The 27,124-nt window shown below is 37.7% G+C and overlaps 1 protein-coding gene across 1 annotated transcript in view; it reads left to right on the forward strand.

Annotated features, from left to right (window-relative positions):
* Window positions 1–26,193, forward strand: part of WDR70 (WD repeat domain 70) — a 127,238-nt gene extending 101,045 nt beyond the window's left edge. Inside the window, exons 14-18 of the mRNA XM_065656510.1 lie at window positions 10,885–10,985; window positions 12,462–12,541; window positions 17,415–17,531; window positions 17,904–18,066; window positions 25,538–26,193. Of these exons, the coding sequence (XP_065512582.1) occupies window positions 10,885–10,985; window positions 12,462–12,541; window positions 17,415–17,531; window positions 17,904–18,066; window positions 25,538–25,622 (546 nt within the window). The 3' untranslated portion in view covers window positions 25,623–26,193. The remainder of the gene's footprint in view (window positions 1–10,884; window positions 10,986–12,461; window positions 12,542–17,414; window positions 17,532–17,903; window positions 18,067–25,537) is intronic.
* Window positions 26,194–27,124: the final 931 nt, after the last annotated feature.

Raw genomic sequence — 27,124 nt, forward strand, 5'->3', positions numbered from 1 at the left:
GTCTGTGGTAGTTTTGCAATATACTGTGATGAAAGTGTGGCTGTAATTTTAACAGAGCAGGTGCTTAAAAATGCCCTACATTGCTGTTACAAGGAAAACAGTTTATCACCTGGATTAAGTTGCTTTTTCTATTCATCAAAAAAGTAAAGTGTCATTCAGTGGCACAGTTCCCTTCTAAGAATGTATTTTATGGCTATACCTTGAAAGGTAAGCGAATACAGCTTTGCTATCCATATGTTCTATATTGAGATCCTGCTTTAAATTATTGGCCTCTGAAAGTGTTTTTAGGATATTTCTGGTTTCTACATAGAAAATTGTAAATATTATCCATATCTAGTTCCTTTTCTGTTGAATGTTTCCACACATTTTCTAAGTCATGTTTCACAACGGAAAAACATTAGCATTGTTTCCCCTACTACTAGATTCTCGTGAGTATTTAAAATTAGTGATAGCAGGCCAGTGCATTCTAGATATTCTCTAACCTCCCACCTTATTTATTGTAGTTTGCTCTTTTCCTTGGAAGAACTCCAGGAGAATCTCAAACCCAGAGATTTTTGCAATTGAGGTTTGAAGTAGATTTTTAATATAATATTAGTATATTTTTATTGTGTTAACCATCTTTTTGCAGAAAATAAGAAAGAAAATGGAGGCAAACTGGTAGCATTTGTTATCCAGCTTTGCAGACATTTGGAAATGGCATTGTTCTAGATTTTTGTGGTTTGTTTTTTTTTAAAAAATTAAAAATACAGCAGTTTTGTAAGAGTTACTCAGTCTACCTTTTTTCCCCTCCTCTGGTCTGTGGGTGCATCCAGGAGGCAGACCAGCCTTTCCTAGGTACAGCAGCATGGCAAGCCAAGTTGTTGGCTTTTGGATCTCCACTGTGCTCTAAGACATCGGTGAAAAGAGATTACAGAGTATGCGGTGGGAAATTATGTTGTCTCTGAGCAGCATTATCTTTCTATGATTCCTAAGGCAGAACTTCTGTTGTTCTTGGAAGAGACTAGACAGTTGTTGTAGCAGATGTTTCATGCAGATCTTCAGCCATTAGCTTCAGATTAGAATATTGACTCTCTGCTTTTTGTTTACCTTTTTATTTTATTTATTTATTTATTTATTTATTTACCTTTACATTCCAGTTGGATAGAATTGGAGAGAAAATATCACTTTCTGCATTTGGGGAAAAATGTGCTAAAACACTTGCTTAATCGCTTTTAGGCCTGCTTCTGAACTTTATAGAGTATGAGGGCTTGAGAGGGAAGAAATAAGTCTTTCCTCTTGAAGCTTTGTGATCTTAAAGGCAGACAGAAGTCACTCTGCTACCTATAAGTTAAAATGATTATGGACCTTCCCTGCAGCCCAGCGTCACGAGATTTTTGGTACATTCTGAGGCATTTCCTCTCTTTTAACAAGCAGTGTATGCGTTCTTGCTGGGATGTATTTCATAAGCAGTTGCAGAGGAGTTTTCAGTCCATGAAAACTGTGAGCCACTTCAAACATGTCCATGAAGGTTTTTATGAAGGCTAGATTTGTATCCCTTGTACAGCAGTCTAAGTATCTGAAGTCTCTAAATGGTTGCACACCTTCATTATAAAATGGAAAAGCTTGAAAGACACTACTTTAATATCTTTCCTAATTACAGAATTTGTTTAAATGCTGCCTTGGCCAAACAGAGATGGGGAACAATCATTGAAAAATATTGTGATAGTAGGAAGCTGTCTTTAGCTGTTAGCATCCAAATATTTTACTGTTTTATTTAAAGACACAGAAATCCTTTAAAACAAGTACATTTTTTTTCTGAAACAACTTTGTACATTTCCCTTCTCTTCTGGGAATATGTAACACTGAAGTCAGGTGGACTTAATGTTGTGCAAGTTCCAGAACTGTAGAAGATTAAGCTGGAAGGCACACTGAGATTTGATCCCTTATTCCAACACAATCTTGAAATTGCTTACCCCCTCAAATATAATCTAATATAACCATCGGATTAGATAACAGGCAATATTAGTTTGAAAGGCAATCACTATTTCTTAAAAAAATACCAATAAGCAGTTAGGTTTCAAAAGTAGTATTGCTTAATTATATTTTAAGCTTCTGTGTGTTTAAAATATATTGCATTGCACAAGCAGTTCTTCACCATGAATATGTAGGGGTTTACAGGAGAAAAGACAGAATATGTGCTAAATAAACTAGTTGCATGCATATGTGCACTGATTTTTACAGACTTCTTTTTTTTTTCAGCAATGTTGGAATTTGTAAAAATTACAGTTAGAATAAATATTCAGTTCAGTCAGAAGAGTCCCGTTTGGCCACTGCTGTGGTGATCTGTCCTTACAGAGTCCACAACCATGGTCAGAATGTCATTTTACACATTCACCACCTTCCCTGCTGATATGCCGCTTATCTGGCTGTCTGGACAGCCAAGTGCAGCAAATCCGAGCAGCGCTGTTCAAACAGAACCCATCACATTCCCTCATGGCCACTGAAGCAAAACTTGCACATACAAAACGCAAAAGGTTTGTTTTAAGTTTTTCTTCCCCAACTGAAAATATTTTCTTAGAGCAGCAGCTCTTGCTGTCACTTTTTTATTGTGTATCTTCACAACAGAATTTGAAAGAATTATTTAACTGTAGGTTAGGAAAGGGGTAAGCAGTAAGGGTGAACATATGCTGTGGTTATGTTTTATGTCTATTCAATTTTTAACTATCTCCAGAGGTAGACCTGATCTTTCAAGCTAAGATTCTAAAGATTTGTTAGACAGTTTTGAGAGTTTGTATCTGCTGTATTATTTCTGCAGTAGGAGTATTTAATTTGTCTTCCAGGGTCCTTTATCCTTGAACTGGAGAGTTTTATGTGAGTAGCACAACATGCTGTAACATAGATCCTCGTTAGATTTCTGTTTTTCTTGTATAGTTATTTTGGCCATTGTCGGCTGCAGGGATTCACCTGACCAAATATAGATGTCTGCAACTGATCCAGTCACCCTAGGCTCGTTTTCTAATCAACAGAGAAAAATAAACACATCCAGACTGTGATTTTATCCTAAAATAGCTACCTAAAATAGGTTAGGTGAAGGCCACTGTAAAAGGCTTATCTCTGTTAACTATAAATGGAGGTGAAAGTTTGTAGGCGTTTAAAGAGTAGACCTCTAAATGTTAGAGGTGTAAACATCTTAAGTTTGATGAGGTAAGTCTCACCTAAGACCTTCACTTCCCTCCATTGGTGTTTATTCTCTCCTGCTGAAGCACTGGGACATTTCATCTCTTGTGCGCTGACGTTGCCAATAGCAAAGCAGGAGACAATGGTTTACTTTTGCACTAATTTCTATTGATTTAAGGATTTATGACTGTAGGCTATTTACGGGAGAAATGCCTACCATTCTGTGCGTAGACTGGAATCTCAGCTAGCACAATCCTTTCACAGTTTTCCAAAAATAACTGTCAAAACATCAGGAACTTCACCTTAGCATTACAGAACTTTCTCTAAATGTTAATCAATTTTTTTATTAAATGAGTCGAAACAGCACATGAAGCAAATATCAAAACTGCTTCTTGCTTCAACAGTGAGAGATGTGTGAAAGCCTACAATTAGCATGTTCCTTTTCAACTTTCAGTAGTTATCTGGAATTAGCAGTAATTTTTTCTAGTTGTAATTTGCAAGGAAATCACTTTTGTTTTTTCCAGTGTACAAGTAGGATGTTTGCTGCATACTCACCACAGAGGTGGTATGAATATTGACTGTATGTCAGCATCATTTGGCAGATTTCCACCCTCTCAAGGTAGTTTTCTATAGGTGTGAAAGTAGATGATGCATCTTCTCCATTTACAAGATTTCTTTGGCTGTACTTTTGTTTAAACAGTTTTTGGTAATAGCCATGGGAGCAGACATTAATTTAGTGAACTTAGTCTAAAAGTCTGATATCTGCAGATAACTGAATAATCAATTCTGGCATTTTGGAGCAAATGTATAAGTAGGCTGAGTCAAGAACTATCAGAGAGGAATGAAAGGCTGTACCAGAAGTGAAGAGAAAGAAAAACTGAAAATATTTATTCCAACAGTGCATAACTCTTATGGAAGTATGTTTTTCTTTCCTCTTCCCAGCATGGCAGGATGAGCTTTACTAATGAACTTGAAAAAGCTGATACATTATCATGCATTATCTGAAAATACATTTCACATGAAATGTTCATTTTCGAAGACAAATGTGTGGTATTTAACCTTAAAACTTAATTGTCTTTAGGGAGAAGGGGTTGTTTCCAAAGAAAACAATGCCTAATTGAGAAGCAGTAAGACCTCCCGAAGGAGGGGAAAGAAATTAAAACATCATTGTAAAATATGGCCCCTCTACTTTAGTTTTCATTTTGCAGTAGCAAGGAAAGAATATAGCCCCCTTGACCTAAGTGCTGCAGAAGTGTATGGTGATTCCTATTTATGTCAAAAATACGAAAGTGCTTAGAATTTTTTGGAAAATGGTGAAACTTGATATCATACCAATCTTGCAGCAAATTAGGACTCTTATATTCCCTTAGATCAGTGTACGCATACACACCTAAGTATCTGTTTAATAAATTTTGCTAGTGAGATTGGCTGTTAACTTGGGGTTTATATACATACGAACGTAGTTACATTTTGTTGGACATCAGTCAAAGTTTCAGCTGAAATGATTAAGAAATCACGTTTTTGTACAGTTCAGCTCACAGACATGTAAAATGTTAGTATAGGAATACAAGAAGACAGCAATGGAGGGAAACCTTAATTTTCCCTAGCTTTCTTGCAGCAGAGTGAAAAAGGATAGAGGTGAGTAATGCTTTCAAGAGATACTTTTTATATGTACTCTCTTTATTTTGTTACATAATGGGCAACCTTACATTTTGTAGATTCAAAAGATACTAGTGAGATTGAGTGCTCAGGTTCTGGAATGTGGTAGAAAAATATTATAGGCGTAAGAATTAATATTTATGAGAAGGGTATACGTACTCTATGATATGTAAGAACTAGGAATGCTTGCTTTATTTGCTCAGGTTTTTTTCTTAATATGCTTTATCTATGTTTTCTGTACTGCATCCCCTCCAAAGCTTCTCACAACCCCCATAATGTCTGCCAGTCCCTATTCCCAATGTGGAAAATCTCCAACCCTTCCTAGTCCCTCTAACTAGAATTTATTAACCTTGCCTTGCCTTCCTGCCTACAACCTGTACTGACTCCCCTGAGACTGCTCTTCCCATCCTGGATCCATTCTATCTGTGCAGTAAAACTGAGTGGTTTTACCTGAAGCACTGGCCAGGGAACTGAATTTTTTCTTCGCTGCTGTAGTCTTGAACAATCTTTATAAGCAAAGATCCAGGAGAATTCTTGACATCAGTCTGTAGTTTTATGACCATACCAGCTTCATGGTTTCATCTTAGGGGTAAATTTTCCATTCCTATGCCACAAATCATTTTAATCTTTTCTTGCTGACCTTGTAAAATGCCCTCTCTGCATTGTTTACTCCTGTCGGGGTGTTACTCAAGTGCTCTGGACAGTTTCAGTTCAGATAATTAGCTTTTGCTTGCTGAGAAATCTGCTTCAGTTATTCTTCACTTTGCCTGTTAAACATAGGAGTATATTTCTAGGTCAGAATAGATGTCCCATTCTGTGTTATGCAAAATTGCACTTCCGGCTTCAGTTTCTGATTGAGAGGCATTGCTATTAAATTCCATCAAAGCACTGCTACGTGCTTAGCAGCAGCAAAGCCATGTGTGTAGCTGCCTAGAGCGCTAACCCAGATGGAGAATAACCTAACAGAAAAATTTATTTGGTGTAGTTTACTGTTTACCTGCAGCAACAGCTCTGCATATATGATACAAAGGGAAACATGCGGGTGAGAACAGGCTGTTAGGGTGAGACTATTTATGAACCACCCCAGAACTGCCCTTGAGCTGGGACTGCACATGTCTCAGAAGAAATGCAGGTGGAAGAGCACACGAGGGAATAGTGATATCATCACTTTTGCCTGCCACCTTTCTATGTATTTATGAGTTTTATGGTTTAAGATTACCACATATTATTGTTAAGCTTTTAAGTTATTATAGTTACATTTTCTAAAACTGGAGTTTATTTTAAAAGAACTGTGAGTCTAAAGTGAGTATAGTGCTTAGTTTAAAAGTAAAGCAAAAAATACATGCTCGGTAATTCGTATTTTTTATTTAAAACAATAGTATAGCAACTTTAGAAAAAGGTATGGCTAGTTTTAAGAACAATCAGTAATATGTTCTTATTTGATTACACAATTGTTTAAGAAGATAAATGTTTTCATCCAGATTGAGGAAAAAAAAAAGTATTTCAAATTGTGCAGATAATTTTTAATTGACTTTCTGTTTAAGTCAGTGTTACAAGACAATCTGTTACCTGAAAATAATTACGAAGGCCTACTGTCAATGACACATAATGAATCTGTTCTAACCTCTTTCACAGCGACAGTGAGGAAGGTAAATGTGGAGTGTTTCTCCTTCTGTTAACATTTTTAATATTTTTGCTGCTTGACTTCACAAAAATATTTTCACGATATTTTCCCAGTATTTCCCAATACAGGCTGCTGTGCTTGTATATGCAATAAACATTGCCAAAGGCTTTTTTCAGTTTTATTTCATTTGAAGAACTTAATGCTTTTGCAACAACAAAAGTACCAAACAGCTTTTAAATCATGACGAGGAATTGTCTTTTGTAAGTGCTGTATTTTCAGATCTGCGCGTCACAAAACTGGCCACATCAGTTCTATGGATAAAATTGTTTTCAGGATTTTTATGACAGGTTTCCAAGACTTCATGTTCCAAAGATATACTATCCAAAACATCCAGCCATTACAAAAATTATTTTTTCAAATGTTGAAGATGTTTATGTGATTCTGCATTTTATCATTCTTGTTATAATAGACATTATTATCTGTTTGCAAAGTTGAGATATTACCTGGATTTTTTTTTATTTCAGAATTTACTTGATTTGTTTCAGCTTTAAATATTATAAGAAACAAGTTAAATGTTTCCCTGTTGAATTTTTTAATCTAGAATTAATTAACTGAAGTTCTCTGTTCTTGATCTGGTGTTCATATTTTCTGACTCTTGAAGCTGCCATCCATAGGATTTCCTTACAACCAGTACTTACAGTTAGTCAAGTCTTTTGTGCTATGTTTCCATAAAGCAATGTTAGCCAATTTAATTCCCTGCTCTTCTACTTCTCTTGCCAAGCATGAAACTACCTTGGTAAGTAGAGTGAGAGCTTGCAGTTTGCTCTTAACTGCTCAAGGTTATTGTCTCCAGCCTGAGCTTCTGTCTCTGGGGCAATTAAAACTGAAGTACCATCTTGTTTGTGTTGGGTTCCCTTGCAAGGCACAACTTTAAATGAAGCAAGTTGTTCTTTAAAAGTGATTGTGGAATGGCAAATCCCCTTTCCATCTCAAAGAAACAGAAATCCCCTCCAACCCTAACCATTCTGTGACTCTGTGAAATTGGCAGCAAGAAGCCCAAGGGCATTTGCATCAGGCCAAAGAGCATTGCTAGCAGGTCTAGGGAGGACATGATTCCTCTCTGCACAGCCTCGGTGAGATGCATCTGTAGTACTGGGTCCAGTTCTGAGCTCCCAGTACAAAAGAGACAAACATACTAGAGTGAGTCCAGTGAAGGTCCACAAAGGTGACTAAAGGCTTGGAGTACCTGGCACAGAAGGAAGGGCCGAGAGAGATAGGGTGGCTCAGCCTGGCAAAGAGGAAACTCATGGAGGATCTTATATATAAATATTGAAGGGGGCAGGAGGGTGAAGCAGATGAAGCAAAGCTCAGTGGTAGCCACTGACAGGAGAAGAGGCAACAGGCACAAAACTAATTACAAGAAATTCCACTTAAATGTAAGAAAATGGTTTGGGTTTTTTTGTTCGTTTGTTTTATTGGGTTTTGGTTTTTATTTTTGGTGAGTTTTGTTTTGTTTTTTAAAATATTTTTTATGGTGGGGTTGGTCATACATTGAAACAGGTTACCCAGAGAAGCTGTAGAATCTTCAGCCTTGGAAATATTCGAAACCAAACTGGACAGTGACCTGAGCTACCCGTAGTAGTTGACCATGCTTGGAGCAGGGGGGTTGAATTAGATCGTCTTCAGAGCTCTCTTCCAACCACAACTGTTCCATAATTCAGTATCAGTAGGTGGATATCTACCTATATGCATAGGTAGGGCAAGCTAGGAAAACACTTCTTTTTCCTGCTATTAACACACTTACTTTTCTGGAGAGCTGAGAGGCAGGACCTTCTTTGAGCTGGAATTTGGTGGTTAGCATTTTCCAGTGATAAAATTGGTTACCTGCGTTATTCTAAGTGTAAACGGTACAAAAGTTAGATTCATTGCTCTTTAAGAATTAATTATTTTTATATTATAAAGATTCCCCTTTCCCCATCACTCCCAATGTTAAGACCTAGTCTACAATGATCCCCTTGTTGTGTAGTTGTTTAGAATTTTTACTTCTTTAGGATTATATGATTGGGAAAAATTATTAGGAACTAGGTCAGGAATTCAGTATTTTGGTCTTTTTAAAGCACTGCCCATTTCTAAAATAATACAAAAATCTGCATAAGTAGTGTTTATTATTTGTTATAAAGTAGGTTTATATGCCAGTGGATTAATAAAATTACTTGTATGTTCAGAGCTTGTATTTGTTTAGTTTTTAACAAGTTATATTCTGTGGACGTTCCATGGTTTCAGAAGATTTATAGGGCTGCATTTAATGGCAGTGTCTTTTGCCCGCTCTGGAGCACGTGCCATGGTGGTTTTAAGTGTGCTGTGCATGTTTTACAAGTTAGAAATTTAGCAATCCCCATCAGGGCTGAGCCACACTGTCTCAGGCTGTGTTTTTGTTGGCTGGTATCCAGTACCATGCTATAAAATACATTTACTTGACAGTAGAAAGTGGAGAACCACATTAACTACAAAGTTTAAAAAGACTGGCTAAACACATGCAATAAATATTAATAAAAGAAAAGACCACCCACCTTTGACCTTCAAATACTTGTTATAGCTGTGTGTTTTAGAGTTACCGTAGCATTTTGACCATTACTTAACAGTATCTAAGAGTCTCTTATTTAGCTCGCACAACTTAATACAACACCGTATTGGTCATTTTTGTTGCTTGTGGCAGGGATCATGCATATAATGTATTGTCAGAATTCTACATTGTAGTTCAGAGTTACCTGTAAAAAGATTGTTGTGCTTTAGTTGTCTCATACTAAGCAAGCCAGTTTTATTTGTACCTGTAAGTAAATGGGAAGGTATAGTGTTGTATGTGTGTCTGTGTGGAATGAGAATGTTTTACAGATAAACCTTCTAAGGAATGGTCAGTTGATTAATGTAAACTCATCTCACTCAATTTTTCTTCTTAAACAAGAACACAAAGCAGAAAAACAGCTCAGAAGAGAGTCATCTGTCATGTTGTAGTGAAATGAAGTTCTGATTAATGATGGTTGAATGGGCTTCAGAAATTTTTCAATATTTTTTTATGCTATGTGCCTCATAACATTCAAAAAAAATGGGATCTGGACCAAACCAGAAATAGCATGGAATGGGAAGTGATTCAGGAATCACTACAGTTGATACATACTATTCTCTTCCAGATAGCGTGGTTCTCATCTCCCAAGTTACAGAGCTATATTACACTCCTAATCATTTTAGCTTTGCTGTATTGCTCTTGTTAATACATTAATGGTTCCCATGTTGTGAATTTCATGTGCTGTATTATGTAAAAAAAGAAGTGCATATAGATAATTTAAAGATGGATAATAGTGGTTAAATATTTTAAATTATTAATTCACTTTGAGAAGAGCCTATTCCTGTGTTTTGAGAAAGGTGAAGTAGTAAGCTTCAGGGGAAAAAGTGCTAGAAAAACGAGCATTGTTCAGTTAAATACTAACAGGATGATGCACCCTGCCAGCTCTAGATACGTTTATTACACAGGTAACACAAACACTGTTCTGACCTGTCTTAAGTCTCTCTGAAACTCTTTAAAGGGTTACGATCTCTCAAAAATACATACTTTTTTTCCTCCCAGTAAGTCAGATGCAGGTACAGGTTTTGTGTTGTTTTGTCCTTTGTGGCAGATTGTGCCCACTTCTTTGCCTCTCTCAAGTCAGCATCTCAAGTCTTACAGAGTTTCTGTGCTGACCTGCTGAATCAGACTGAACACAGTAATCATGTGGAAGTCCAAAGTCACATGGAGAACCACACTCTGTGTATAAGAGAACAATACTCCTAATGTCTAAAAATGAGTTTCTCTCTGCTGACCAGAAGGGTGACAGAACTGAGAGACATTGGCTTCAAATACCAAGTTCTTCTGGGTGTTGTGGGGGAGAAAGAACCAAGAGTGAAAATCAGCTTCTTCTGTTTCTGCAGTCAGCAAGTGAAAGGTCATCGCTGTGTGAGAAGGGAAGAACAGATAAAGAACAGGGTGGAAGAATTAAGAATTAAAAATGCGAAAGTCATGAAGGCCTGTGTTGCTATATCTGAAGCACTTCATTGTTCTCCCTCAAGTCCCACTTTAACTTTCCACTTCCATTAGGCCCACAAAGACCCTGAAGCAGACAGCCTGTGGAAACTGCTGGTTGTCACATTGCCACCAATTTGTGCTTCCTTCTCTGCCTACATCCATATGTTGTCACTGCTTTTACATTCTGTTCTGCTCTGGAGAGGAACTGGTGTTCATTCACATATTCACGTATTCATTCACATATTCATTCACATATTCACAAATTCATTCATGTGCTTAGGCTTATTCCTGCTACAGTGTGACTTTGATCCACTATATGTCATATGAATATTAATTCTAAGATCTAGATGAATGAACAACTAACTATTGATATGTTGCTTTATTTCAGAGTGTTGTGCGTTGCCTTTGGCATCCTAAGCTGAACCAGATTATGGTTGGTACAGGAAATGGTTTGGCCAAAGTGTATTATGATCCTGTCAAAAGCCAGAGGTACGTAATCATGATTAATGATTAAGAACATTTTTTTTTCTCACATTCAGCCAGTTTCTATGACTCTATGTTTACACTAAGAAATGAGAAAAACTGGTTTAGTAACATTTGTTTTGCAGAGTTTTACTTATTTGGTAACAGTAGAAAGAAAAAAACAACCAGCCAAACCCCCAGTTTATTTCTGGAAAAGCTGCGTATTTTCCTCTGGGCTTTTCGTGATGCAGTATGCTAGCTGTTCTATCTGAATTTACAAATACTTTCATTTTTTAATTGCATGCAGTCTGCGGTAAGAATAACCAGCCTTTCATCTGACCTGTTGGAGGTTGCTGATGTGTTATTCAAAGGATGTTTATTGTATTTTGTAATATTTTTTATTTTTTTTTTTTCTCTGAAGTAAAAATCTTGTTTGGAAGCTGTAGTTCAAACTTCAGTGTCTGTGAAGTAATACTGGAAGATCCAAACTGATAGGGGGCAAATCAAAGAAGCACGTCCCCATCTTTCTGCTAGTCTTCTCCCCCACTCCCACCTATGATGTGTGAGTTTTACCTGTACATCTGATGGAAAGGTGGTAGTGATTCATCAGAAGTTGACTTGTCAGCCCGGAATGAAGAGGACTTAACTAGTCTATAAATACTTCTTTTGCAATTAATTTGCTTTTACCGTCTGGACTGACTGGAGAACTGGGACATGCTTCCTTCCTGTCAGCAGAGGGGAAATGTACACTTTTTCTGTACTGAGTGGTACAAGTAAGATGTTCTTCCCCTATATGTGCTCATCTTTGTGTCACTGGCATCCAAAAACACCCTGTGTTACAGCTCACAACTTCTGTATTCTTACAGTAACCTGGACACTTGGATATGAAGATAAACTCTGGTTTACAAGATTATCAAAAATAAGTTTTATTTTTCTGGTCTTTGTCAATTTGGAGAACAAGAGAGTTGGTCATCATTGTTTGGACTCCTCTCCAGGAGGCAGCCTGAGCCTCCTAGGCACAGACCACAAGAGCCCTAGCTCAGTTTTGTGCTCAGTTTGTTTCATGGTGCTTACCATAATGAGGAAAGTACCACCAGTTTAAACCAGTCTTGCTGCAGCCAGGTTTATGCAGCCTTTCCTGCTGCGGTGTTACAGACACCTCTGGTTAGATAACAGTTGCTTCTGCTGCTTAGGAAGAGTACTAGGAGTGAGTCATTGTCCGTGGTTGGAGCGGAGCACCTTCCCTGTGCACGCTACAAGTACTGTGCACAAATGAAGCGTGAAATGAATCTTCCATGCTTATTTTCACATGTCGTATAAACTGTTCTATAACAGAAACACTAATCTCTCTATGCTCCCTCACGTGTGCATGGACAGGCAAAGATACGCACATTCATGAATATTTAAAGTGCTATATAATTTTTTGGGGACTCTGTCTTGAATAAAAAATGGTTTCTGTTACATATAAACAGACTAACTGAACTGCTGTATGTTTCCTCCTAGGGGAGCAAAATTATGTGTGGTCAAAACCAAACGAAAAGAGAGACAAGCGGAGACTCTTACACAGGATTACATTATAACACGTAAGGAATTTAAACTTATTTTTATAGCAGCATCCTTAGCTCTTTCACACGCTTAAAATTATTTGCAGATCATTTAGCTTTATATTTTCCCCTCCAAAAAGTTGCAGTCTTTCATAAGTATTGTTCATTGATATAAGATGTTAGTGCTTTATACAAACTTTTTGTAGCCTTGCGCAACCAGAAAGGTATATATTCTGTATGCATTGTAAAGTTGTTGATAATGGTTGGTTTCTAGATTGATGCACCTGGAAGTCTGGAAGGACTACTGCCTCAAAACCAAACAAAAATAACCCTCCAAAATTTTGGAGCTCGCCTAAATCTTCAGTTTTGCATAACCAAATTGGTGAGTGTAGATGGGTTTAGGAAGTGTTTTGCCACTTGGGAACATTAACAGTAACAGTGGCAAAATCAGAGATAGTAGAGATAGGTCTTGAACAAATTCCAAGGGATTTTTCAAAATTTAGAACTTGCCCAGAGTTATATAGGGTTTTAAATAGCTTAAATATCTCTCTAGCCTCAGGGTTATACTTGTATAAGAACTTATGTTCATATTAAGGCTCATTGATGCATAAGAAATTACCACTTTTACTATAAAATGTTTAGTGATCTGCCTTTTCCCAAGGGCAAATTTTACAGGAGGATGAGGGGATAGACTGAAAGATTTTGGCCCTCTCCATTAGCATTGCCCTGTGTAGTATTTCTTTAAAAATGAGAACAGTCACACAGTTGTGCTGCCCTCCTTCACTTCATCCTCTTACAGTTCCATGGTGTTTGGAGTCAACTCTGTTTTCCAGTAGTCTTGGTCTTAGAAATAGCTAAAGGCATTTCTGTAGAATAAAGTTGTTTGGCAGTATAAGAAAAAAAAAAAAAAATTAGAATGAGAAAGTCTGGGCAGTCTTGGCAACTAGGCCCATATCAAGGCACTTTCGTTCTGGATTCCCATCTCAGGTACTTTCCAGCCACAACTGTCTCCTACTTAGGTCATTGATGCAGACGTCCAGCTCCAGTTTTTGGGTAGCAATGGGTGGGATAGCAGCTGGCAAAGATCAAGGTTATTTATCTCCTTTGAGTGTTGTTCTCAATTCGTCTTTACGATAGCCTTGACTATATCAGCATGTGGTCTATTATCTAAATACTTCGTATGCATTGTCATTCATGTTTATACTGTAAAGAGCTTTTGTGATTTTTAAAAAACTTTCTGCTTAAAATCCAATGGGACTTGTGTATTCAAAGGCATTTATAAATGCCATTCAAAGATTTAGGTCCCAATTTTGCAAAGTTTCAGAATTTTATGACTGAGTTTTAGCTGTTCAGCTGTTTCTTCCACATGATTTTGAAACAAAATAAGGATCATAGAATCATAGAATCATTTTGGTTGGAATACATCCTTAAGGTCATTGAGTCCAACCATAACCTAACTCTGGCACCAAACCATGTCCCTAAGAACCTCGTCTAAATGCCTTTTAAACACCTCCAGGGGTGGTGACTCCACCACTTCTCTGGGCAGCCTGTTCCAATGCCTGACAGCCCCTTCCGTGGAGAATTTTTTCCTAATATCCAATTTGAACCTCCCTTGGTGCAACTTGAGGCCATTTCCTCCTGTTATATCACTTGCTACTTGGGAGAAGAGACCAATACCCTCCACACTACAACCTCCTTTCAGGTAGTTGTAGACAGCCTTGTTGAACCTCATACAATTGGCCTCAGCCCATTGATCCAGCTGGTCCAGATCCCTCTGTAGACCCTTCCTACCCTCCAGCAGATCAACACTCCTACCCAATTTGGTGTTACCTGCAAACTTACTGAGGGTGGACTCGATCTTCTCATCCAGATCATTGACAGAGAGATTAAACAGAACTGGCCCCAATACTGACCCCTGGGGAACACCACTTGTGACTGGCCGCCAGCTGGATTTGACTCCATTCACCATGACTCTTTGGACCGGGCTATCCAGCCAGTTCTTTACACAGCGAGGAGCACGGCCATCCAGGCCATGAGCTGCCAGCTTCTCCAGCAGAATGCTGTGCGAAACAGTGTCAAAGGCTTTACTGAAGTCTAAGTACACAACATCTACAGCCTTTCCCTCATCTACTAGGTGGGTCACCTTGTCGTAGAAGGAGATCGGGTTGGTCAAACAGGACCTGTCTTTCATAAACCCATGTTGACTGGGCCTGATTGCATGGTTTTCTTGTATGTGCTGTCTAATGTCATTGAGGATGATCTGCTCCATGACCTTCCCCGGCACCAAGGTCAGACTGACAGGTCTGTAGTTCCCCAGATCCTGCTTCCAGCCCTTCCTGCAGATGGGTATCATGTTAGCCAACTTCCAGTCAACCGGGACCTCCCCAGTTAGCCAAGATTGCTGGTAGTTAATGGAAAGTGGCTTAGTGATCACCTCTGCAAGCTTCCTCAGCACCCTTGGGTGTATCCCATCTGGCTCCATAGACTTGTGGGTGTCCAAGTGGTGTAGCAGGTCACTGACAATTTCCCTTCGGACTATTGTTGCTTCATTCTGCTCCCCATCCCTGTCTTCTGGCTCAGGGGCCTGGGTACCTGGAGCACAACTGTTCTGACTATTAAAGACTGAGGCAAAGAAGGCATTTAGTACCTCAGCCTTTCCCTCATCTTCTGTCACTGTTTCCCCCCGCATCCATCAGGGGATGGAGATTCTCTTCTTGTTGCTGATGTATTTATAGAAACATTTCTTGTCGCCTTTCACAGTAGTGGCTGGGCTCAGCTCTAGTTGGGCTTTGGCCCTTCTAATTTTCTCACCTGCATAACCTCACAGAATTCTTGTATTCCTCTTGAGTAGCCTGCCACGCCTTCCAAAGGTTCTGGATTCTCTTTTTATTCCTAAATTCCAGCCGCAGGTCTCTATTCAGCCAGGCCGGCCTTCTTCCTTGCCAGCTGCCCTTCTGGCACATGGGGACAGCCTGCTCCTGTGCCTCTACGATTACCTTCTTGAAGAGAGACCAGCCCTCTTGGACTCCTTTGCCCATCAGGACTGCCTCGCAAGGGACTGTGCTAACCAGCCTTCTAAACAGATCCAAGTCTGTCCTTTGGAAGTCTAAAGCAGCAGTTCTGCTGACCACCCTTCTAACTTCTCCAAGAACAGAAAACTCAAATCATCTCGTGATTGCTATACCCAAGGCAACCTCCAACTGACATGTCACCCATAAGCCTTTCTCTATTTACGAACAACAGATCCAGTGGGGCTCCTTCCCTATTAGGCTCACTAACCAGCTGTGTCAGGAACTTGTGTTCCATGCACTGCAGGAGCCTCCTAGACTGCTTCCTCTCTGCTGTATTTCCAGCAGACATCTGGTAGGTTGAAGTCCCTCATAACAACAAGGCTAGCGACTGGGAGACTTCTCCCAGCTGCCTGCAAAATATTTTGTCTGCCTATTTATCCTGGTTAAGACACTTGTGTATAAAGCAATGCAGAAAAATTTGCTTTGCAAATTTTAAAATTTGCTTCAAACTTCAGGAAATTTTCAGAGCTTAGATACCTGTCTTTGAAACTTATAGATAGAACTGGAAAGAACTGAAGGTCTGAGAAGTCCTTTTGTAAAGTGAACCAAGCCCTTTTTCCTTCTCCTTCTCTTTTTTTTCTCCTTTTTATTTTTTTGTTTTTCCTTCAGACTTCTAGCTGCTCTTTGATCTTAGAATTGCCTGTAATGGATATTTAAAATGCAGGAATGTTGTTTTGAAGGATTAGATGTTACTTCTAAAACATGGGAATACAAAGTTTTGCTTTCCCTTAGGCAACCTTGACTCCACAAATGACAAAAGCTTAGATCTGTGTAATAGTCACCTCAGATGCTCTATGCAGACCAATCAAGCTTAGTCCTTGCCAGCAAATTGTCCCAGACATTTCATACTTGATGAAATCTGCAAAAATAAAACCTAAACATTTATTTCCAAAGATCTACTGCTGTGTCACCTGGCTGTGATTTCAGTCAGCCTAATAAATTGAGCAGGTTTCCAGAAACAAGCTGAAAAATCAAACTGATAGGTCCCTGGATTCTGCCTTCTATATTTTTATTCAATATAGAGCAGGTGCTCTTAAATTCCAGATTTGTCTGGTTGGTTTTTATCTTTGTTGTGTCTTTTTGACTCCAACACAATTTCCCACATTTTGGGAAACTGCAGCAATCAGTACACCTGAATGTGAGAGCTAAACCTCACCACCAGAAAACCGTGTCCCTTTAACGTGGTGTTTCTCTGTTGAAAACAAATGTATCTGTTGTCTGAGCAGACCGAAACTGTTACTGTGATTGAAGATACTGTAGCAGGTTTATGAGGAAACAAAGGTTTTAAAATCTTGATGATTTGGCCAGATTATCTCAGTTATGGGTATTCTTCCAACCTTGATTAATCTAATAATTTAAAAAATAACATGGTTGTGACTTCATATGCAGAAACATTACATTTTTTGATCATTAAGGGAATTCTGCCTGTCTATGTTTCAGATCCCAAAATGCATCTAGGGTTTTGCCATGCTTTTAGAGTATTAGAGAGCTGTAGAAGCATGAGAAGTTCAGAAGAGAGCAACTGGTTTGTCACAATGCTAATGTTGAGAACTGAATGACAGAGGAATAAATTAAATATGCATAAACTGTGCAAACAGTATTTGAGATGAAAGGCTTCTGCCTGAAGGAACCCTGGAAATCTGGCAGCTTTCATCTTTGAAAAATTGAGCAGAAAGAAGCCCTCTAAAATACACTCGAGTAGACCACTGATTGGATACAGAAGAACTGGGAGGCTGTTTCTGCTACCTTTTCTGTTGCAAGGAAGAATCCCAGTCTTTGTAATTAAAATGGAATTTAAAATGGAATTTCTAACATTTCTTCTCCAAACTGTGACCTTTTAGCCCATGCGCTTCCGATGTTCCGTGAACCACGACAGCGAAGCACCAGGAAACAGCTGGAGAAGGACAGGCTGGACCCCATGAAGTCTCACAAACCTGAACCTCCGGTAGCAGGACCAGGTAATCCAGGCATAATCATTTCAGACTGTCGTATGCCAAAGGGACCGTCATGCCTGGGTTCTACACTCATTCAGATTTGCATTCAAACTTTTTTGGGTGGTGACTCTACTACATATGTATGGACACTGTAAATCATTGGAGCGCTTACCTGGAATAAATTAATAATCACAATACCTTACTTTGTTATATAATCAGTAAAATACTTATGTGAATGCAGCTCTGAATTAGACTCTTCCTATAGTATTAAATAGCTTCTTCATATCAGATTACTGCTACAGACACAATATGACATTTCTGTGTTTATTTTTTAAATACTTTTATCTAAAATACTCTTTTTTTCTTTTTCTTTTTTCTTCTGTTTGTTTGCTACAGGTCGTGGTGGGCGTGTTGGAACTCATGGAGGTACCTTGTCATCATATATAGTCAAGAATATTGCACTGGATAAGACAGATGACAGCAACCCTCGAGAGGCAATTTTACGTCATGCAAAGGAAGCGGAGGAGAATCCATACTGGGTTGCTCCGGCATATGCTAAGTAAGGAAACAATTTAAAATACAAGTAATATTTCTCAAGGCCAGTGGGCGTTTGGTAAAAACAGAAGACACATTTTTAATGGTATGCTTTGCCTTCTCTGGATTGCTGCCATGAGTACGTAAACGAAGAATATGCCATACTCTTTTATGAAGATTAAGAGTTTCTAGGAGGTTAAATTGTTGAAATTTGACATTTCCTTTTAAAAAATGTACTTATCAGAGCTAGGAAATTATTTTAAAGCTTTCTGAGTTGATGAGAATTTAGAAATTTCTCCAAATCAGTGTCTGAAATTGCACTATACTTTTTAATAAGCGACTGTCCCATTCACAGACTGAGATTATAAATTTTGCAATATGCCCTCTCGTTCTGACTGATTCTTAGGTCAAACCTTCAAAATATTTACTTGGTGTTATGACAGCATATTTTGGATAATTTCTTGAAAGTCATAAATTTTTATTTGAAATTTTCCTACATAAGGACCTGAGTACCTGCCTGAATTAACTTGGTATTAAAAAATTTTACTGATTAAAATCTCCTACAAAGTCCACATAAAGAAATAAGTGTTCAGTTGTTGTTAAATAAAGAGCCTCATCAAGATTATGGTAGTAAAATCTTGGTAATCCTGCAGATGGTAATTTACTCATTTTAAATAGAACGTGTTAAGTGTAGTGTTATGCAATGTGTTTCTAGAATGCTTTCTACCAAAGATTTTTTTCTTAAAATAAATACAATTCATACCATTAAATAAATACACTCACAATAGTACTAATAGAAATACTAAGTAAATACATGGTATACTGCTAGTTAATAAGTATGGCATTTGATGTTGTACATCAAATCAATGCATTACGCAGTATCACCCTTGCTAGCAAAGAAGGAATATTTTAAAGCCTGATTGTGTAACATATGTTGTAATTAATATGCTAAATATTGATTTTTAATTGTTTGAGAGGTCATCTTCGCTAGAGATGAAATTTACTTTGAATGTGTAGGCAGCTGGTTTTATTTGAGATATGCAGCTATCTGTTCTCAAAAGTAAATACAATCATGCAGTCCATCAGGTAGATAGATACCTCAGTATATTTTTGGCTCAGTAACTTCATTGATTATATATTAAGTTTCATCCCTGACACCTGCAATGTAGTAGACATGAAAGTTTTAAAACATAGCTGTATTACAGAAGGCTTACTGTGTCAGGTGGGCAGATCTCGTTACAGTTCCTTGTTAAAGATGTAGCTGCAGGGGAAGAAGAGAGCTGGCTGAGAAGCGGGGAGGATGCAAGTCCAGACTGCTATTAACTTACACACCAGACGGTGATATGTACGTGGGGGAATTGGGCTGCAGCCAACAGCATGCTGCCTTGATGGTTTTGTCAGCTGATAAATCTCATGCCACTGAAACTGCCATTATCCTTGCTTCAAAAGCTTGACTTTGAGATGTACTCTATGCAAAGAGCATTTTTAATAATAATGATGATTATAATAATATAATTGTTGTTGTTTTTATTGGCTAAGACACTGAAATGCAAAAACTTTTTGTAATTGTGTTAGCTTCTTAATTTTCAGAAGTGGAGGTCTATATTAACAGCTGCAGGCTAGTGGCAGTTGTAGGTTTTGTTAGCTGTTGTTTGCACACACAGACAATATAGAAAGCTGTGTTAATTGTATCCTGTATCTGATTTTACAGGACATGTATGTTTACCCTGCATATAATGCATCTTACAGCGGTTCTTATGGATGCATATTTAATAAAGTATGCAAATTAAAAGTAATTGATATTGATATGGTCACATAATGCTGGATTGGAAGAATGTCCCCAGTGGCCCTGTTAAAATCAGGCATTCGTAATACAAGCAGTATACAAACCTAGGGAAACGGACTGCTTTAGCTGTAGCATAAGACATACTATAGAGTTAGGAAAGGTGATATTCTGATACACGCTTAAAATTACATACTGTCTTGAGACCTAAAAAAACATACATCCCGTACATTTTACTTTTTTAAACAGTGTTTATTCTTTTTACTACTTATTTCTCAGCTGTCAGTTTTTCATATTTCTTATAGTGAATTTTCATGTAAATATGTTATAAAACTATCCATTTGATATATATCTTGTTTAACAAGGCTTTTGGTTTTGTGTTGTCTAACGGATGGTTATTCACTTACAGATTTTCATTTTCCTTCTTAAGAAAGTGTCTAAGGAAACTATAGTTACTTAATTTTCTTCAGTGATGGTTATTAAATAATTTTAGACTGAGAATGCGAAGGAACATTCTGATTGATGAATATTTTGATAACTCTGTGATGACTGGGTTAGAGTTCAGCTGGTCCTGATTCATACTGCTTAGGTCACTCTAAATCAGATAACTGATTTTATGCTTTTTAAATTGTATTTTCACTTCAATAATTCTTATGAAAAATACCTGCAACATGACTTTTGCTCTTAGTTTATACATTGAATGTAAAAATATTTCCTTTGTGTTGGAGTTAAAGGTGCCTAATTTATTCTTGAAGCCAAATAGTCATTTGCATTATTTATCACTTGAAAATTTTTTCAACCTTGTCATCATTAGCCTGGCTGTTCTGTTTCTCCTAAAATTTGAGCCAGAAAAGGAAGGCGAAGTGCATGAGTAGTAAAAGGATGCATGAAAAAAACAGATGCTGCTGAAAAGGATACTGGGGATGATAAGAAGTACATGCTGAATCAGGAGATGACATGTCACAGAAGCCCAATGTGAATAAAGTGTCAAAAAAGATGTGAGCAACACAGCAGAAGAGTCATAAAGGATGAGGATAAATAAAAGATCTTGAGATTTTTCAGGGAAAAGTTTGTTAAGAGACCTTGGCAAGAGCCATTCCAGTGGAGCAAAAGGAAGGACAGATTGAAGATTTCAAGTAAAGAACTGCAGGAAAGGAACTTGAGGCATCAGTTGTAAATGTTTGAAAATTACATTCTTTGTGAGCTGTTTGTTTTAACACAGCTGTACAGAGATACTATAATGACTTCAGATGTCCCTATGAAGGACCAGCAGGAATTTCTAAGCATTGTAGCCGAGGGCCTGCTCAGGCCCAGATGTAGCTTTCTTCTGTACCATAGGGAAGGTGAGGGTGAAATTTCCCTCTCCACCAAGATATACCAGAAAGTATCTTAGAAAATATCTTCCAGTTCAGTTATGTTACCCCTATTTTGCTGTCTTTGTCATTGCTGCTGTCACAGGCAAAAGGGAATGACTTGAAGCAGCAGCCTGTAGCTGTGCTGTGTGAAGCGTCAGTCATGTACTGGCTCAAGTACCTTTAGCTGAAGAAGCAGGACTGAACAGAATGTTTTATAATAGTGATTTTATTGGCACATGTTGGTATATTTAAGTTAAGTCTTTTTTGGAAATGGGTAATTTTGAGAGGGAAGCCCCTGAGATTCAGAGAAGAGTCAGGCTGGCTGATGAGGTAAGGAATACAAAGGGGCCTGATGCTGAAAACCTTCACATTTCTGTCTGCAAGTAGCCTTTGTGACATTACTCTAGTTTCCAAGCATGCTTAAAAGTCTGTCTTTTTTTTTTTTTTTTTCAGTGCAATATAAACACAAATTTCAAAAGTTACTGCAGCCTGAGTCACATGCTGTGATATGCAATTGTCATCCCCAGCTGGTTTAGCTGTAGCAGTATTTTTTTAGCTGCTAGTCTCTGAACCTCAGATGTCAATGAGGTACTTTTATTGGATCCCTGAAAGGTAACTAAGAGAAGCAACACATAACCAGAGGGATTATTGTGACTCTAAAACAGTCTGCATGACCCCTGGCAATTTTTTAGGAGTCTACATATCTGAGCATGTTGAAAACCACTGAAATAAAGAGAAGCATGCAGTATGAATAAATCATGTTAGTCTGTTTTCCCATTTTTGTTTGCAGCCTGTTAGTGTAACCCACAATAGGAATGCATTTGTCAGTATATGAGGCACTGGTTTCAGCTGACAGTCATGTGGAAACACAGGATCATAGAATAATTTAGGTAGAAAGGGACTTCTGGAGGTCATCTAGTCCAACCTCCTGCTTAAAACATGTTCACTTAGATCAGGTTGCTCAGATCCAATTAGATTCAGCTTGTTCAGGGACTTACCCAGATGAGTTTGAAGGTCTTCAAGGATGAAGATTCCACAACACCTCTGTGGGCAGCCAGTTCCAGCAGTCTGGTTGGCAGGCATAGTATGCCCTTGCTAAACCCATGCTGGCTGTTCCTATCACCTTCTTGTCCTTCATGTGCCTTCAAATGCCTTCCATGGGGATTTGTTCCATAGCCTTCCCAGGGACTTAGGTTAGGTACACCATCCTGTAGTTCCCCAAATCCTCCTTTTGTCCATCATAAAAATGATGACGTTTGCCTTTTCTAGTCATCGAGAACCTCCCCCAATCACCATGAACCCTCAAAGATGATAGAATGCCCTTGCAATGACATTGGCCGGATCTCTCAGTACTGTTGGATCCGTCCCATCTCATCTCACAGATTTTTGTATCTCCAGTGAGCTATGTACTCCCTGTCTCTTATTCCTCTTCTGTTGGTCATGCCCCACTCCCTCCCACCCAAACACTCTGCTGGTAGTATAGGGGTCCTCAGAGACCTGACGATACAGACCTTCTCAAGGAAAATGTAGCCAAAAAAAGCTGAGTATCTTGATCTTTTCCATATCCTGTGTTAGTGGATTACCTGCCCCATTCTTTTGGCTATCAGTGTAGCTGTAGAAGCCCTTAGTATTGCCTTTCACATTTCTTTCCAGTTTCAACTCCATCTGAGCTTTGGCTTTCCTAACTCAGTTCCTACATGTTGATGTGATGTGTTTGTTCCTCTTGGCTAAGTTTGTCCCTGCTTCCTCTGTCTGTGTTCTTGCTTTTTGGGGTTTATCTCAGTCAGGGGATACCTGCACATCCATGCTAGCCTTCTGCTAGACTTCACTTTCTGCACATAGGATGGAATGTGTTTTGAGGAGGTTGTCCTCAAAGATCAACCAGCTCTTCTGGGCCCTGTTGGCCTCCAAGGCAATCTCCCATAGGATCTGCAAAGCAAATCCGTAACAAACTAAATCACACCCCAAGTTCAAGGGTTAATAAAATTGAGAAAGTTGATGTGGAAAAATAACTTATCTTTCCACATGTATTATTTAGCCCTCAGAAGTAAAAATATTTTGAAGTAGTAAACCTGTTTTGATAATTTTTATATAAATATTAATAATGCAGCAAACTCCTACTGCATTAGCAATCTCTAGTGCAGTTACTAGGCAGAACAATTTGTGTTTAAATTAAATGATCACTGCTGATAATGCTATAACAAAAACAGTGTTTTCTATGCCTATGTCTTTAAAATGGTCAGGCATATGAATCACCCTAGGTGCCCCAGTTACCGCTTGTGGAGGTGGAACAGTTTACGTTTCAGCTGAGCTGAGGCTACAGCCATTTCATGCTTATTTTAAGAAATGAGATAGCAAGCAGACTTGATTTCCTCTCTGTGTTTTTGCTTTAGCTGGTTACTGCTAGATTATGCTACAGTTTCTTTTTTTTTTTACTATTTTCATCCCCCCTATCCCACCACTGGCTTTACTGGACTCAGTAGTATACTTGCATTAGCTGAAGTTTCTCTGTGCCCCTCCTCTCCTGGAAAATATGTAGATTCTACTGCTGTTTCACAAATTAAGTCGTTCTTCTTGGTTGGAAGTTTCTAACCAAAATTATGGCAGTTGCAGGTTTTGCATTCAAAAATTATAGATTAACAGTTGATTAGTTGTGCTTTACTAAGAAGTGTCTCAATACTGACCTGATGGGATCCAAATGGCATTTAGATATTTTTTGTCTATTCTAATAAAAGGCAGGTATGCTGTTAAAATGGGCTAAATAAACTTCCATCACTGTGTTTTGAAAAAAGAGAAGAAGGTTCCATACGTTCCATATCTTCAGCAGCTAACACAGTCCAGTATTTCGGCCAATAAAGCCTTCATCCCTGGTGTCTGTTTTGAACCTAATGTTGTTGTTGTTGTTTTTTTTTAAATCCTTCTTCAGTGATTGGTTAAATAGCATTTATGTAACTATTTTCTAATTATTTTTTCAATTGGATTTTTTTTTTTCATCTCTGTTCTGCTTTCCATGGAGAATCATCTAACTTCTGATAGTTTTGGTCCTCATCTGGCTACAGGGTGTGCTTAGGTGTAATGAAACTTACAACTTGCACCCAGGGACCATGTCCCAGTAGAGTCCTGCAGCAGGACCATCTATGGAACATCTTAGTATACTCCTTACCTCCATGGCAAGTCTGGAGAATGGAGAAGAAGGCAGGCTGATAGAAAGATCCTATATATAAGGGAAGTTGCCTTTGACTAGATTTGGTGACTTCAAATCTATTTTGTGCCATGTATTTAACAAACAGGGAATCCTGCACTGTATTAGCTGATGGCTTGCTATTACTCTTCGAAGTCAATGGCAAAATCATATTATGCCTATTGTGTTAAGTAAGGCAGACACAATTTTGTTAAGGTTTATACATTTGGTAGAGTCTGTCAAATAACAGTTGTTACAATAATAGTGCTTCAAATCCTTAGACCACTGTAAAAATATTAGTTAATACATAAATGAGATGATGACTGCTGTGGCTGCGTTTTATACTGTGTCATGTCTGTTGTAATGAGAAGTAGAGCACAACCAGCATCAGAAATCTGGAAGTTCCAGCTCCGCAGTTGTTGTGCTGAGAATTAGGTTGGAAAAGGAGACCGTGTGGTGATTAAAGTGTAAAACAGGGGAACTCAATGTCCAAACAGTTTATTGAAATGCTGCTTGATACTGTGTTCGTTTAAAAAGTAATCAATAATTATTTTTATAAAGTTTAAGTGTTATTTAAAGTACCAGTAAACAGTGAAGAAATAGATACCATCAAGCTTGACTGTAGGATACACTGTGTTCTCATATGAAGATCATTAGGGTTTTTTTATGTTATGGTAGTGCTAGATAAAGTCCCTGGACGAGAAGCTGCTTTTTTTGTGCATAGGCTAAGCCAGAAACCTGGTTTAGCTGTTCTGTTTTCACTTACTGCCTGCTGTATACTATGGTGTTTCAAAATGGAGGTTTCTTTTTTTTAAACTCATGGAATGAGAAGACCTGTGGCTCCATTTTTCTAGCATTGTATTAAATTGATTTGTTCTTGTATTTTAATTTTATTCATGGAATACACAGATAATGATTGTGAGCTGATGAGGAAATAATACTTGCAAAAGATGTGTGTGTGTTATGCTTGTTCCTTGCCCGAGAGCTGCAAGTTTCTTCAGCTCTTAGAAGGCTAGCTCATAGGTTTATGCTGAAAATGAAAAATGGGCAAGTCGAGGATGCTCTTTTGTTTTTAAAGTATGGAAAGGATGTCATTTGTATCTAGTGCATGTCTAATATAGCTTCTGATAAAGAATTGTAGACTGATCTTTATTTTCATCTTTTTTATGTTTTCTAGAACACAGCCCAAAACAGTTTTTGCAGAAGTGGAACCAGAAGATGATGAAACAGACAAGCCAGAGTGGAAAAAACGTAAAATTTGAAAAAATTGGTTTCAAGAATAGTTTTAGAGCATTTGAAACAAAGTGCAGCATTTATTTCTTTATTTTGAGTAGTGAATCAAAATTTGAAAGCAAAAATTACTTCAGTTAATAAAACTTGCCACATTGTAAAAAAGGATTGTTGTATTACACTGGATCGTAATCCCACATCTGAATTTTGTAATAAGGAATTAATTATATTGTGCAAAGAACTCCTCTCTATGTCAGTTATTTAGAACTGTAGTGAATTTATTATTTTGTGAAATGTTTTTTTTAATTTCTGCTAGCTTTATAAATGCTGTGTCATGACAGTGTTCAATCATTTAAAGTGTATAAATAAAATAATTTTCTCAGCCTCCTTTTTATTTTTTTCTAGCTAAGATCTAACAAATTACCCCCATTGTTACAAGTGTAACAAAGTTTACACTTAGATTAATTGATGAGGAATAATCCCGTTTAGTTCATTAGTGTGTTCACACAAGTTCCAGTTTAATTCACACTTGAATTTTAGAATTATATGAATTCTAGAAAACATATTTTCTAGTGTCTATCTTTATTTGAATGATGCTATTTAAAGTATGTGTATTATCTCACAGTAGTATTTTATACAGCTTTTATTTTTCAACAATGTGAAATTGGAATGCGCAATTATATCTTTTGTTCTAAGAAAAAGAATGTATTTATTGCCTACTTGATGCAGAATTTTGTTCAGGCTTCCTATCCCTCTTACTTTGTATTGATAAGTGTTAGGATAGAGCAGAGCTGTGTATTTATTACCAGGTATTTGTATCTATTGACTTTGTTGTATGCCTAAATTATGTATATCCTCCCTCACACTCTCTGAAGACTGATACTATCCTTTATAAAGTGGTTTCTTAAATATTGAAAGTTTTAATTGTTTAACACAAAATTGCAATTCTGAATGTCATAAAGTGAAGGACAGATTTAAAACTAATGTCCTTTAGAGAAGGAGAAAGGAAGCTATGTTAGTTTTAGGCATTTATATTGTGATTATTATAATACACAATATGCTAAGTATTGTGATTATAATAATATACAATGTAGCAAGCACTCTGCATTTCCAGTAAGAGTAGAGAGTAATAGACTTAATAAACAATCAAGCTTTCTTAATTATGAACAGATTCTGAAGGCATATATTAAGGCTATATTTAGCAAAGCATTTAATCACCTTCCTAACCTCAAGTGTGTGTTCCTGATAGTCAGCAGAGCTTAGATATATTTTTTAAGCATGGTTCTGCATCACTATTTCATTATATGATTTTCTTTTCCAAGCTTATCTTTCTTTTTCAATTATCATTTTTATACTTTAGGGAAAAGTAAGCCTGACTTCAAAAGGGTGTAATGAGCATTGGCAAAATATTCCCATGACAAAATATTTCCAATGCTTTCACTCAGTATAGTCTTTTGATAAGAGTGGAACCTCACTACATAATCCACAACTTGTCTTTGTCCCTTGTAAAAATTTTTTAGTACGTACTTAGGTA

Source organism: Caloenas nicobarica, chromosome Z (assembly GCF_036013445.1).
Source record: "Caloenas nicobarica isolate bCalNic1 chromosome Z, bCalNic1.hap1, whole genome shotgun sequence".
Classification (NCBI taxonomy): Eukaryota; Metazoa; Chordata; class Aves; order Columbiformes; family Columbidae; genus Caloenas; species Caloenas nicobarica.